The sequence below is a fragment of the Monodon monoceros genome, unplaced genomic scaffold (assembly GCF_005190385.1).
Source record: "Monodon monoceros isolate NGI ecotype Baffin Bay Population unplaced genomic scaffold, NGI_Narwhal_1 Super_Scaffold_18, whole genome shotgun sequence".
NCBI classification, from domain to species: Eukaryota; Metazoa; Chordata; class Mammalia; order Artiodactyla; family Monodontidae; genus Monodon; species Monodon monoceros.
In genome coordinates this window covers 57950531-57966223 of record NW_021703774.1, presented here as the reverse complement: position 1 = coordinate 57966223, position 15693 = coordinate 57950531, and the positions used below count along the sequence as shown (strand labels likewise).

The following is a 15693-nucleotide window of genomic DNA, read 5'->3' as shown; positions in this document are numbered from 1 at the left end:
CACGAACCCGTGTCCCCTGCATTGCCAGGCAGACTCTCAACCACTGCGCCACCAGAGAAGCCCGCAACACTAAGTCTTACTTTCATTAAATAACTTAGAAAGTATCTGGTCAGATAGAATGGCTTGCTTTTCAGAGCAGTAAATAGGTATATCTGCCAATTATATATATTGGAAGGAAATAAAACATTGCCAAACACATGACTTTTGAAAATCTCAACAGTAACATTCCCTTGTCAAATAGAAATAATCTAATATTCATTTCTTCTATAATTTTTATACAATGTGTTACATTGTATAAAAGAAGAGATTACAACTATGAAACACTGGTGTTATAAAAGCAGATGGGGTTATGAAAGACAATGAAGAGTTCATGTCTAATAAATAGTTAATAGTATAACCTGACAACTCCTATTTGCTTAGAGTTCAATCATCCTTTATGCATCTGATTACCTGTTGTCTTCCATTTCCTCATTCTAATAAGATTACTATACTATTCTTTGTCATTCTGTGGAAGTTTTTAAACAAAGACATGAAAGATAGATGATTTTTTTTTTGAAAAAAGGAACCAGACACTACATAACTGAAAATGCTCAAAAAATTTACCTTGAAAGTGTCATCATTTTGAGTTTGGTTAGAGTAAATCCAGCTTTGCTTATTATTTCAATTATTTCTCCTGCTTTTGATACTGCATCTGGTTTAATCAGGGCTAATGTTCTATAAAGAAACAAAGAATAAATTTAAAGATAAAAATAGTTTGGCAGTTTTTACTTATAATTCCCAAGCAGTGGTAATTTCCTTAAAAATCCTAGATCAAACATCAAAGTGAATTATAAATACAAATGTATTAATGGCCTCATAAAAACTTAATACAACAGAAGTTTACTATTTTTTCACAAGGAAATAAAAATTAGGTACCCAATCTAGAAAAATAATAAAAGTTTAGACGGAAAAAAAGTTAAGACTCATTTTAAATATGTCCACGTTATAAAACACAGGTGTTTAAGATTTCTATTTCTTAGCATATGCTTTATAAAACACAACAATTCTCTAAAGAGTTGCATTAAACATATCAGCTTGACTTTTGGTCTCTTAGACTTTAACATGTGTATGCCATACACTCAGTTCAGCACTGATTTGGAAATAATATAAATTCTTCTATTAACACTTTATTCATAGCATGAATGATATAAAAAGAACTAAATATCTTCTTACCTGAAGATGTATATGGCTAGCGAACACCCTGCTAACTTTTAAGATCACACTTTCCTCTTAGAGGATACATCAGAGCTATGCGTTCTCCCCTCTGAAGCCACAGAATTAATGGATTTTTAGAGATGGAGATCACCTGAATTTCCTCATTTTACTAACAAGGAAACAAGGCCCAGAGAGGTAACTCTCCAAAGATCACACAGCTGGTCTGTGGCATCCTCAGGACGGAACACCCAGCTCACAGGACTCTTGGGTCTGTGCTCCTTCCACACCACACCACAAATAATGTTGCTATTAATATTAGCAAAAGGGAACATAATCACAAATCCTCAAGACTAACATTTGCGAACGCAAGGTAAAATCAGATTAGTTGGAGTAATTCAGTTTATCTGGCACACAAAATAAGATTAAAAATTGCTGTTGGGCTTCCCTGGTGGCACAGTGGTTGAGAGTCCGCCTGCCGATGCAGGGGACACGGGTTCGTGCCCCGGTCCGGGAAGATCCCACATGCCGCGGAGCGGCTGGGCCCGTGAGCCATGGCCACTGAGCCTCTGTGTCCGGAGCCTGTGCTCCACAACGGGAGAGGCCGCAACAGCGAGAGGCCCACGTACCGCAAAAAAAAAAAAAAAAAAAATTGCTGTCACTTTCCCTTTATTTTCAATTGTTCTGACACTTTGGCATTAACTCAAGGAATCCATAAAAGGAGACTGGTAGGCTTTTTCAAAGTAGACTTTTTTCACCAATGAGACAAACCTAGCTAAGGATATAATGATACAAATATCCTTACTTACAACTGGATATAACTTATGGCTGGCTTTTAAAACTTTTAAATAACAAAAGTTGTTCATTTTAGTCTGATAGGGCTTGTAATAAACGGACTTTTTATTTTGAAGCAAGTGAGTCACTTCTAGCATTTTATATGGCTTCAAAGATACAGTTAAAACTCATCATTTTTTTAGCTCACATTATTTAAAATATTATAAAGCCAAACTAACCCATGATTGTTTATGCTAAACTCTGGAAACATCTTCAAGAACCAAAGCTCTTAAAGAAAATATAAAACACATCGGCAGTGAACAAGAAGCAATATGAAAAAAAATGCAGGTTCATTTTCTCTTTAAGTGCCTACAGGAGACAGAGCGTTGATTACTGTGATTAATTACTCTAAGCAAGTTCCTCTGTCATGTCTTCACTGCTTAATTGTTCAGTAGATAATAGTTAAAATGCATTTTGCAGGGAAAATAAGATCGGCTTTAGGAATCATATGTATTATTTAAAAGTGAAGATAGCACATAAAGAAAGTAAAGGGCCACGAAAATATATTAATAGTGCCGCTGTTATCTGCTGCCGCATAACAAACCACCCCAAAATGTAGTGGCTTAAAACTACAAACAACTTCTCAAGATCATATAGGTTGGCTGGGGAGTGGTTTCACCTGGGATGGGTCGTACTGCTGCATTTGGCTAGTGGGTTGGTTGAGACAGCCAGGCTTCTCTTTCCTTGAGGCCTCAAGAGCTGGAACAGGCAGGGAGATGGATTCTCCCCTAAAGCCTCCACAAAGAAATGTAGCCTGCCCTACCAACACCTTGATCTTAACCTGATGAAATCTGTGTTGGACTTCTGATATATAATAAATTTGTATTGTTTAAGCAGCTGACTGTGGTAATTTGTTATGTCTTCAATAAAAGACTACAGAGAAAACAAACTCTGGAGAGGAAAAACACCCCAACAAAAGAATGGAAAGAAGAAAAAATTAGAAAAGCAGGAAAGCAGTAAAATAGTCGAAATATGTACAAAAATACTAATACAACATATGTAAATGTACATGTACTAGTCTTACCAGTGAAAATCTAGAGGCTTTCAGACTGATTTTTTTTTTTTTTTTTGCGGTACGCGGGCCTCTCACTGTTGCGGCCTCTCCCGTTGCGGAGCACAGGCTCCGGACGCGCAGGCTCAGCGGCCATGGCTCACGGGCCCAGCCGCTCCGCGGCCTGTGGGATCTTCCCGGACCGGGGCACAAACCCGTGTCCCCTGCAATGGCAGGCGGCCTCTCAACCACTGCGCCACCAGGGAAGCTCCAGACTAATTTTTTTTTTAAAGAGCTGCATGCTGTTTATAAGAGATATATCTACAATATAACTTAACAAGGCTGAAAGTAAAGCAATGACAAAAAGATATCAACCAAAAATACATTATCAATCAAATCCATTCTTGAGAAAGATGGCTAAGGCCACCCATTCCTTGGCTGTGGTCTCCTTCCACCTTCAAATCTAGCAATGGAGACTGGGTGCTTCTCACACTGGCATCTCTCTGGTTCTCTGCAGCCAGAAAGGTTCTCTGGTTTTATGGACTCCTGTGATTAGGTCGCACCCACAGGAATGATGCAGAATAATTTCCCCATCTCAAGGCCTGTAATCTTAAATCTGCAAAGTCTCTTTGCCATGTAAGGTAACCGTTGGGCTGCACCCGCAGGCCTGTAAGCCTTATAGATGCCCAGCCTCGAGACAGAAGGAAGAGCCCAGAGAGCAGCAGAAGAGACCTCAATGGTTTAATTGATGGAGGAACTTACATGTCTGAAGCAAGGTCCTGGAGCAACACCCCAAGGTGTGCAGCAGACTGCAGGCAGGCTGTAGCAGCAGTCTTGGCTGCTCAGGACAGAGGGAGGCTACCATTTACTCAGGGGGGAATTGATTTCAGGTGGGCTCATCAGGTAACAAGGGCTAATTAACAACCCTTACAATTAAGAGAATTGGACAGTCATGTGAGGGAAGCAGGGCCTAGTCAATCAGGAGATCTACAGAGAGCAAGAGAACAGCGGTCTTGAATGGCCTGACCATACAGTAACACATTCATAGGTTCCAGAGATTTGAACATGGACATCTTTGAGCAGCCATGATTCTGCCTACTGTACTCTATTGTTTTGGAGTTTATATACTATTTTTCTAGTGGTTAGCTGTGAAACTTTTTCATACTTATTTAACTTAAAATTCTTAAAATTGTATAATATCTTGACCCTTTAGAAAGACTTTAGAACACTTTAGCTCCAATGTTCTCTCTTTCAACTTATAGTTTCATTGTTGTTTTGGACATTCAGTTTTTTGCCTGCATGAGTAAGCCATCTTGGACGATGAGACCACAGGTAAGTAAAGATGAGATAAAGATTGGCTGGGGAGTGGGGAGGGGTGTGCGTTAATTTTTAGCAAGGCCTTGGTAATTGAACTAAAGTCTTACTTGAATGCATTTCAGTGCCTTTTTGCAGCAAAAACTCAACTGCTCACCACCACCTAGGAGGATATGTAAAGTAACAGTAATTGGTATTGAGGGAGTAGTTTCCCAAAGGTGAGAACAGAACTGAACTAATGCCAGTAATTGTCTGGTCTCCTCCCCTAAGAAGTAGCCTTGGTCTACTTAAAATTGTTAGGCCGATTGGCTCAAAGAAATAAAACTCCAGGAACAATGAGAACATGTGTACCTTTGCTCCTCGTGGGTAAAGTGACTTCTACTCCATTCCCAGGAGAGTGCTTCCTCTCTCCACCCCCTTCATTTGCTCCTCCACATATGGCCACATTTAAGGGTTTCTGGTTGTATGCGGCCCTGCCTCTTCTCTCTCAGACCTGCAAGCCCTCATGCAGGACACAGTCTACAGTTCTTCTCCTGCTTCCATCCGGTTAGCACAGCGGAGGCAGAGGCCGGCACCTGCATGGAAACCTACCTCTCTCTGGTGCTCTGTCTCCCACGCTGGATGGGCAAGTGTGCTCTCAGGGTTTGCTCTAAAGGTTTCTCTCTCCCTCAGACAGGCCCCAAGGTCCAGACTGGGAAGGAGGGCAGGGCTGGGGTGGAGAAGTAGGAATAAAGCTCAACCGTTCTCAGAGCTGGCTTACACTAGACAGCCTAAACCAGCACTTTACTTTGATTTGCCTCTGGTGCCTACGTTAGTGCTCCATCAGTTAATATTCGGAAGGGAGAATGGAGACTAACTGAACCCAAGAGATGACAAAAAGACTGTATGACGTCTTTACATCTGAATAGTAAAACCATAAAGCATCAATTTATTACCTTCTAAAATTAAAACTGAATACGCTAAAAAAAAAAGAAAAAAAATTGTAAAGAAAAAAATGTTTTTAAGTCAAATACTATGACTCATAGACAACTGATAACATTTATCCATTTGATTTGAGGAGCTTTATAAGGAGAATAGATTAAAATTAGCTAAGAGAGTAGATCTTTCATTAAGCTCCCTTACCACAAAAGAAAACTCAATATAAAAAAATAATAAGGGGGTGGGAGGAAAATTTTGGAGGTAATAGATAAATTTATACCCTTGATTGTGGTAATGGTTTCATGGGTATACACTTAGCTCCAAACTCACCAAGTTGTATGTATTAAATATTTATAGCTTTTTGTTTGTCTATTATACCTCAATATAGAGATTTTTGAAAAAGAGAATAGAAATGTAAATCGAATGTCAGATTTCTACAGTTAATGGGAATTAGGAAGCTGAGGCTAGTTTGTTAGCTAAATTGAATTATATAGAATTATCTTGATAAGTGCCTCAAAATTAGCAGACGGGCACCATGAAGATCAGCTTTACTCCTCCCTCTCAGTACAGGCTTTACTCCAGAAAGAAAATGGTTGAGTGTGATAAATATAATAGGGATGTAATTAGTTCATAAATTATCCTTGACACTATATAAGACTGAGAACTAGGCTAAGTTATAATTATTACATAGACGCTATTTCCATGGGACCATGATAGACATGCACGTATTTCTTTCTCCATATGCCTACTTCTTTGGTCATTTAAATGAAACAATATATTTTTAAAACTCTTGAATTCTGAAGAAGTTTATTTAAATCACCCAAATGGTTGTTGGATTTAACCCACTTGCAGTTAGGAGAGAATCAGAAGAGAAGATGGTGAAACAACTGAAGTCAGTAAAAATACAATATTGCACATATTTTAATTAATTATATTTATAAAGCCCAAATATTTAAAATCTGTCTTCACATTCTTCTGTTCCTCCTATTTTTAAATCAGTTCATTCAATAGTATTTACCAATATATTAATTAGAGGTTTTAATAAAAAGAGAATGAGTTTTAAAGTCAAACACAACAAGATTTACTTGTTTCCCTTTACTTTGTAGTTGTGTGACTATGGCTGTGCTCCGTAAAATGGAATCAACAACATTCACTGTAGACAAATCAATTAATATATATATTTATTATAATTGTTACAGCTATTATTATTTTATTTTGATTGGGTCATACTATTAACCCTGTCTCCCTAATTCACTTATTTTTGCTACTTTAAATGAAAACTTCAAGTAGTCTTGAACTGAGATGCCTACCACAGTGGTTGCCATATAGCATGTGCTCAAAAATTAAGCTATAAATATTTATTACTTGTAAATAAAGGAACTGTGCTTGGTGTTTCCTTAATCCCATAGACTTTTATCAGTAGATCTCATAACAATGAGATTCCTATTTGTCTAACATTCTATTTTTTTTTTTTTCCTAGTTCAGAGTTGTCCTGGGAATCTTTGGTTTTCCTTTTTTATGAGTCATTCACCACCTCACTGATCCATCACCACCTGTGTACTAATACCACACTGAGCATCAAAGAACCTCCAGAATTATAAAGGGCTTGTAAAGAAGTCACAGAAAGAATATTACTATGGGGGGGACTCAGGTATTAGGTAGATAACCAGCTATTATTTGGGTGGCAAACCTCAAAATATAGTTTGACAGATATTTTTTCCTATAGAATTAAATAGTTTGGGGAGCTTTTTATACATATAGCCTTAACTTCCACCAGTGATCCCTATTTTTCATTACTGCAACAATCACTCCACAAATCCAAAGAACCCCCCAAGTCAGCACAATATAAGCCACAGAAACCAGAGCCAAGAAAGATGACCAAAGAATTAACATTCCATTTCAAATATAGCTCGTGCTGGACTCAGAAAGCTGCAAATTCATAAATGTAGAGGTTGAAAATTACAATGTCATTTTAGTATTATGTTTTCTGGCTAGCCTAATTTTCAGCTACAACTGCAACTTGTTCTGTCTCTCCTCTAAATCAAAACTGAGGGAAAGTCAGAATAACAAACGTAGCTACGACAAACAATGAAGAGAGAAGACCAGAGAGACACACAGAAGGCACCATACTGCAGCTTCTCCGCTTCACAGGAAGAGCCACGTGCAATGGATGGAGGGAAGAAGGCAGGGAGGCAGCCAGCGGGGAGCTCTGCCTCCAAACACAACGACTATTTTCACCAACATAAGCTCATTCATTCAACAAAGTTATGTGGGGCATCCCCTGTGAATAATGCACTGCTTGAGGCATCACCACCATGGCCTTTAGAGATGCAGTTGTGATCCCAAGACAGATTAAGTTTCTTGGTATCACAATGTTTTTGTATATTTTTTTCTTTTCAAAATACTCACATATCCTGTCTTCAATTGATCAGTCAATATTTATCAGATATCTATTACGTCTGTGAATAAAACTCAAAAATAGACAATATATATTCCAAACAATCTAGACAAAAACACCTTTGTCAACTAGATCAAAGGTCATCATTTGAAAACAGGGAGGAAATGAAGAAAAGGAAAGAGTAGATAATAAATTTTAAATTGTTATTCAACGATTCATTCATCTAACACAGACAAGGTGCTTGTAATGTATGAGGAGATGTGTTAGGTGCCACAGGAGACATAAAAATGAACTGAGACAGAAAGAAGACAATCATTTTGCAGGTCCTATCCATTCTCCTGTGATTAAATCCTCCTATTCTTGATTCAGACAGACGCTGGGCTTTAATCCTGCCTCTACTCTGTGACCTTCAGCAAGTTACCTAACATCACTAAGCCTCAACTTCTCCATCTGCAGAATGGAGCTAATAATAATATTATTAGCTTGTGTATTAGGTTGTTGTAGGGCTTAAATAAATGATGCATACAAATCATTTTAACACAATACCTTTTATAAAAATAGCTAACAGATATTAATGCCTATCATTACTACTATTACCATACTTCGGTTAATCACTTTCCTTCCTTCCTCTTCATACCTATTGCTACCATCCTAATCAGTCTATTTTACTACTTAAATTAAAAAAAATGTTTAACCACCAAGCCAGTCATGAAGAACAATGAGCTCTACCTAGTGTATAACATTCTGTTGTATTTTTACTCATACTCATTCCTCTGACCAGCATTCCTCTGACTTGATCCAACTGGGTAAAAATTCAGTCCATCTCTCATGATCCTGTCAAATACCTTCACAAAGCCTTCCCTACTCTTCTACTAGAAATAGCTTTACTTTCCTCTGAGTTTCCTTTGAGCTTCTGGCAATCACTACTTCCCCCCCATAAACCATCTTTAGCTGTACACTAAGACTTACATTTCCAGTTCCCAGTTAGAAGAATGAAGAGAGAGTATAAAAGGTTTGCATTTTTTCCTCTGGAAAATAATCATTGCCTAAGACTATGAGCATCACTTTGTTCCCTGAGTGAAGAGCAAACCACAGAATCTGCTCCACAAAATTCTAAAAATGTCATAATACTGAATTGGATCACTGAAAAATATCTATACTGTAAAAACAAAAGATAGAAACAAGAAGTTAGAATTTGGTATCAAGACACACATAATGTTCTAAGAATTTTAAAAAGATTATATACTTGCTTTCTTACTTTTCTTTCCTACTGCCCAGTTGCCGAGCTGTATATTGATCCCCATAGTCAAGGAGCACCAGTTGTCGAGAAAAGACATTCACTTTGTTGCCTATAAATAAATCTTCCAAGTGAAGGTCTTCATATTTGGTCCTCTTTAAAAAGGTGCGATGATTCTTTACATCATGCTGGAATCAAAAACAATACAATAAAACAAATAATTACCAGTAGGTAATGTTAACCTTATTATAAAACTAGAAATAGTTATTAATTTTGCTCTATTAAACATAAGTTACATTCTGTTTCATTTTTGCTATAAGTACAAATCATAATTTCTTTCATAACTTATGTATTTCCTAGTCTACTCTAGTAATAACATAAAAATTACAAATTTAATACTTTAAAAAACCCTGGATAGAAAGATTTATTTCCAAATCACTGCAGCAAATTAGTGCCTATGAAATCCCAGAAAAATTCCAAATTTATGCTTTCTTGCCAACACAAAATCCCAATACCAAATAGGTCCACCTGCAAAAGGAGTCCTCAACAAAGGGACACAAAGAAACAAGCACGACTCTTTTAACTCAGTCTTCTTCAATTTGACTTTTTGTAGCGATAACAGCATTCAGCAATGGTGACATATTTATGAGCATGATAATCTTTATCTATAGCCACTTATTGACTATCACTTAATCCAAAGCATAAATAATCCCACTTCAGTTTTCTAACCAAAAAAATAATTTCTATTAAAAGTAAAGACACAAGGTATCTTCTTGTATTGGAATTATAATACCAAAATGTTTAAAATTCCCAAAATGAAAAGAATGTATTTTTAAAAGCAACTATAAGAAAGGCAATCCTATTCCTCTCTGGATCCCACCTTCACTCCGTTTGCCAACTTTAAAGCAAAAAAAGGCTCATTTACCATTTCAACAGATCCATCCCCTGGGTAAAATAAAAGCTCATAACGTCGAAATAGTGAAGCATTTGGATCATACCACTCTGCAATGAAAACGAATCTTTCACTATGATTCTGTAAAGAAGGATAGAAGAATTTTAACACTAACATATAAAATATAAGCACTCTTGTAAAAATCATACAAATTGAAAGAATTACCAAATATTTGCAATGAAGAAATTTATTATTACTTATTGTATTGAATAATTCTGCTTTTCAACAGTATGCCAGTTATCAACATACCCTCATACATATTTCCTTCTAATTTCTTATTAAACACCCTTAGATATCTCAAAGATGACTTATGAACTGCTTAATACTTCACAGCCATCCAATCATCCTGGATAAATTGATATTTTTTTAGAACATGAGCTCCTGATCTGACTACTGTGATAATTCAGTCCTTCTGAAAGCAAGTTTACATATAAGCAGATAATCAATAAACTAGTATGAGAAAACAATTCTGAGTGGCTAGCTCTCAATTACGTTTAGAACATAACTGTTCTAAACTTAAGACTCCAGCAGTATTAGAATATTGTTGTCATTCAAATTATAGTAAGCATCTTTACTCTCCTTAGTAATTTCACATGATAGTATTTTTTTATAGAAACAGTGAGAGAATGTGTTAGTCTAGGTCCCTGGAGAAGCAGACACGATGCCAAGACAGGATTAAACATGCAAAAATTCTATTCTGTAAGAGAAATTCTGTACAGGAAATTCCTACAAGAGAAAATAGGGAGGGATCCAGGGAAGGCTGACAGACCACAATACAAATCTGACACTGAGTGAAGGAGAGAGTGAAGGAAGACTGGGTGGAATCCTTCTGGACTGCTCTACAGACTAAGGAAGGTTCAGCAAGACCACTACTACCAAATGTAAAATAGCTAGCTAGTAGGAAGCAGCCACAAGGCACAGAGAGATCAGCTTGGTGCTTTGTGACCACCTACAGGGGTCGGATAGGGAGGGTGGGAGGGAGGGAGACGCAAGAGGGAGGAGATATGGGGATATATGTATATGTATAGCTGATTCACTTTGTTATAAAGCAGAAACTAACACACCATTGTAAAGCAATTACACTCTAATAAAGATGTTAAAAAAAAAAAGACCACTGGGCGGTGCGCAAGTCAGTTAGCCCTCAGAGAGTTCTCCGACTTCCAGGGACAGGCCTGCTTTAGTATCCCTGCTCCTCTCAGTCAGGGGCTGGGAGCAGCCCTTGGGAAGCATGTCCTAACAACAAAAGCAGCAGTAGATTCCAGAGCACAGGAGCTGAGGCCCTTTGATCACTTCAGCTCCCTCTAGTTGAAGATCTGTGAGGTGCATACAATGAAAACGTTAAGTCAAAGAATGGCCCTCCTTCCTTGACTATTAGGCAGGATTTCCCATCATATGTTATTAATATCTTAGCCCCCAAAGGTCCTTCATCATAATAAGCAAATGAGGACATAAACAAGAAAGGAATCTAAGGGTTTTGTTGCTAATTCTGGATTTAGCATCTGATTCTCTGGTTATGGTATATAGACGGGTCCCTTTTATGTTAATAATTCACTTATAAATTCTAATAGTACTATGTCTAGTTATATTTATGATTGTACTCATAAGCTATAATTGAGATAGTTTTTAAGACACTATTTTATTTTTCCCACAATCATCCAAAAGACACATTTAAATGTTTATTAGTCAAGAGAAAACAAAGGTAAGAGATATACTACAACAAGCCTTTCTTCATTCATTATTTTTCATATTGATGCCTATAAATACAGCTTTTTTTATTTTTTAATACAGATTTTTAAAATTTAGGTTTCACTGTGCATTCTAGTATTATACTCTCTTTTTAATATAAAATTTAAATATTAGTGGTTTATTAAAATTTTTACTATCTATATTAAAATATTCATTCACTCAAAAACATCATTGAAATATTGCCTTCACTAAAATAAAATTATGAAATGGAAGAAATGATGAGACATCTAACTGAAGGTAAAAGGGCAAAGAAAGTGATGCAAATGAAAAACCAATGAAACTTGGCACTTCCATTTATCCAGGCAGCCTTAACCACAAAAGCTGCCAATCACACTCTTTAACTCTGAGGCAGGTAGTAGAATTTTTCATGATTCATCATCCAGAAAACAGTTTTAATACAAAGAAAACAAACTGAGGAAGTACTGTTTCTGGCTGACAACGTAGCTTAGAGCAAATCAATGCTACTTTCCAAGAACAACTAGGAAAGTGTGATGTTAAAAAAATATACCTGTTTGATGACGTTGGAGAGCATCTAAGGCAGCCAGATTTGATGATCTAAGATTCAGAAAGACAGGAAGTTCACTGAGGTGAGCACAGCATTCTTTATACTGCTTTTACCTGAGGACCTGTGCTGAGACTTAAGTCAAGCTGGACAAGAGACTGAGAATCCCAAGAAGCTGGCAGGGGAAGGCTGCTAAGAGGCAGAGAAGCTAGCAGAGCTTTTGACAGTGTCATGGAGATAAGTAGACAAACACTGGAATTTGGGCCTACCAATGCAGACAAGACTTGAGGGGCAAAGATCAGGAAGAAAAGGAAACCATAGAGAAGTGAGCTCAAAGCTGTGTTTGTTCAATGGAGCTTTCAGTAGCATCACAGTGCTGGAGGGAGGAAAATGAGAGTTCAAACCCACCAAAAAGGAGACCACTGATAAACTATCTAGCCTTTCTGTTGTGACTCCTGGAGCATTACACTCCAGGAGCATAGGCAAACTAAAGGTAAACAGATCCTTACAAAATTTGAAACAAGTTTTGTGTTCACTCAATGTTCAATTATGATAAGTGATGTTTCCTCCATTCCAGCCCCCTGCATCTCCAGAAATGGAAATATGGCTTTTCATACACAATGTCAAGCTTTCAAAGACAAACTACCATATATACCAAAAAAAGAAGACCAAGAGAAAAAAAACAGACAATAGAAAGAAATCCATGAATACCCTAGTTATTATCTGAAAAGGCTTCAAAATAACAATGATAGGTATGAAAAATATATGTCAAGATTAATAATTTCACCAGAGAGCCAGAATCTATTTTTTAATAAATCAGAAATTCAAGAATGAAAAGTAATTGCCAACACAGCATTCTATAACTAGCAAAATTACCCTTCAAGAGGTGAAGGTGAAATAAAGATATTTTTAGACAAGCAAAAACAGAAAATTTATTGCCAATGCACCTGCATTAAAAGAAATTCTAAAGGAAGTTCTGAAGGAAAAAAGAAAATGATTCAAGATGATTCAAGGAACAGAAGGACTGAAAAACAATGGAAATGTAAATATGTGGGTAAATCTAAATAAATAATGCATATACAAAATAACAATAATGTCTCGTGGGATATAAAATAAGTAGAATTTGAATTCAGATCAATAAGAATAGAAAGGGTGTGAGGGGAAGACAATATTCTTCAAATTATGTGAAGCAAAAAAAGTATCTCCTACATCAGTTGCTCGACCTTTTCTCAAATTCCAATGAACATCAGTGAAGAGAATGTCTCTTAAGCTAATAGGCACACAAACTGGAGACATTTTGTTCAATTTTTCACCCTCTGTTCTGTTAGAATGACCTTTCTTCATCTCCTAGTGCTCAGACAACAGGAAAACAATTCTCAAAATGTTTAATAAATTAGTGCCATTCAAACTTTAAGAAATTAATGATAACCATTAAGCATGACAATAATAATTTTTAGAGTAGCTACTAAGTAGCAGGTTCTTTACATACATTATCTCATTTCATTCTCACAACAGACAATGTAGGTTGACAGAAATAGGGATACTATTTCACGGACAAGGATAGTAAAGCTCAGAAAATTTGAACACTGGTCCAAGGTTACAAAGCAAAGAAATGAGTAAGTCAGCCCTCAAACTTTGGTTCTTCAGACTTTGCAAAGCCCATGTTTTGTCCCACTAAACAGCACTACTTACATAAAATGATGCAAAAGTCAGTGTTAAGGAAAGCATTCAGTGGGCCTAAACTAATGATGAACTGATTTATTTAACTACTCCTCTATGTAAAGTTAAATAATTCTAGACAGGGTCAATTTTGTAACCTTTAACAAACATGTAGGGGAAAGGGTATGGATTATTACAAAATAGGATAAGGAAATCAGGTTACTCCCTGTGACATCAAACATACTTAACAAAATATCTCTTTTCAATTATATCCCAATTTCAGAATCTTAAGAAATCAAGAGTCAGTGAGGTCTGTCCTTATAAAATACCAAAAAAACCTTAAATATAAAACGATATTTTAAAACCTATATAACACCCATATGGAAACCCAAGAGACCCAGAAGAGCTAAAGCAGTCTTGAAAAAGAAGAACAAAGTTGGAGACCTCACATTTTCTATTTTCAAAACACTGCAAAGCTACTGTAATCAAGACAGTGTAATACTGGCATAGAATAGATATAGATTAATCTAATAGAAGGGAGTCCAGAAATAAGCTCATACGTATATGATCAACTGATTTTCATCAAGGGCAGCAAGACCATTCAATGGGGAAAGAACAGTCTTTCCATAAACAGTACTGGGACCACTGGATATCCATAGGCCAAAAAATACATGAAACTGTATCCCTACCTCACACTTTATACAAAAATTAACTCAAATGGATCACAGACCTAAACACCAAGAGCTAAGCTGGAAAAACTGCCAGAAGAAAACATTTGTGACTTTGGGTTAGTAAATGATTTCTTAGACAAGACACCAAAAGCACAAGTGACCAAAAAACGAAACAAAACAACAACAGCAAAAACATAGATAATTTGGACTCCAAATGATACCATCAAGGGAGCAAAGTGACAACCCACAGAACTGGAGAAAATATTTACAAATCATATATCTGATAAGGGAGGGTCTAGTATCCAGAATGTATTAAGAACTCTAACAACTCAATAATAAAAGACAACCCAGTTACAAAATGGGCAAAGGATCTGAGTAGACATTTTTCCAAAGAAGATATAAGAAGATATACAAATAGCCATTAAACCTATGAAAAGATGCTCAATACCAGTAGCTCTTAGGGAAATGGAAATTAAAACCACAATGAGATAATACTTCACACACACTAGAATGGCTATAATTAAAAAGACAGGCAATAATAAATGTTGGTGAGGATGCAGAGAAAATGGAACTCTCATATGTTGCTAGTAGAAATGTAAAATGATGCAGCTACTTTGGAAAACAGTTTGACAGTTCCTCAAAATGTTAAACATAGAGTATATATGACCCAGCAATTCCACTCCTAGATATATACCCAAGAGAAGTGAAAATATAGTATATACCCATATAAAAACTTGTACATGAATTTTCATAACAGCTTTATTCATTGAAAATATACTATACACCCATACAAAAACTTGTACATGCATGTTCATAGCAGCACTATTTATTATAGTCAAAAAAGTGGAAGTGACCCAAATGTCCATCAATTGATGAATGGATGAATTGTGGTATGTCCATAAAATGGAATATTATTTGGCAATAAAAAGGAATGGAGTACTGACTCATGCTACAATATGGATGAATCTTGAAAACATTATGCTAAATAAATGAAACCAGTTACAAAAGATCACATATTCCATTTATATGATTTCACTTATATGAAATGTTCAGAACAGACAAATCTAGAGACAAAAAGTAGGTTAGTGGTTGCCAGGGTTTTCAGGGAGGGAGGGATGAGAATGACTACTAATGAGTATGGTATTACTCTTTTGCGGTAATGAAAATGTTCTAAAATTGTCTGTAATGATAAATATGCTAAAAACCACTAAATTGTACACTTTAATTGGTGAATATTATGGCACATGAGTTATATTTCAATAAAGCTGTTTTAAAATAAA

General features: G+C 36.3%; 1 protein-coding gene across 2 annotated transcripts in view; it reads right to left on the bottom strand.

Moving 5' to 3' along the window:
* NME7 (NME/NM23 family member 7) overlaps positions 1–15693 on the bottom strand; it is a 258169-nt gene that overhangs the window by 206865 nt on the left and 35611 nt on the right. For both annotated transcript variants that reach the window (XM_029227185.1, XM_029227184.1), the window contains exons 2-4: positions 9809–9916; positions 8905–9071; positions 604–714 (exon numbers count right to left, since the gene is read on the bottom strand). In XM_029227185.1, coding sequence (XP_029083018.1) covers positions 604–714; positions 8905–9071; positions 9809–9916 — 386 coding nt within the window. The remainder of the gene's footprint in view (positions 1–603; positions 715–8904; positions 9072–9808; positions 9917–15693) is intronic.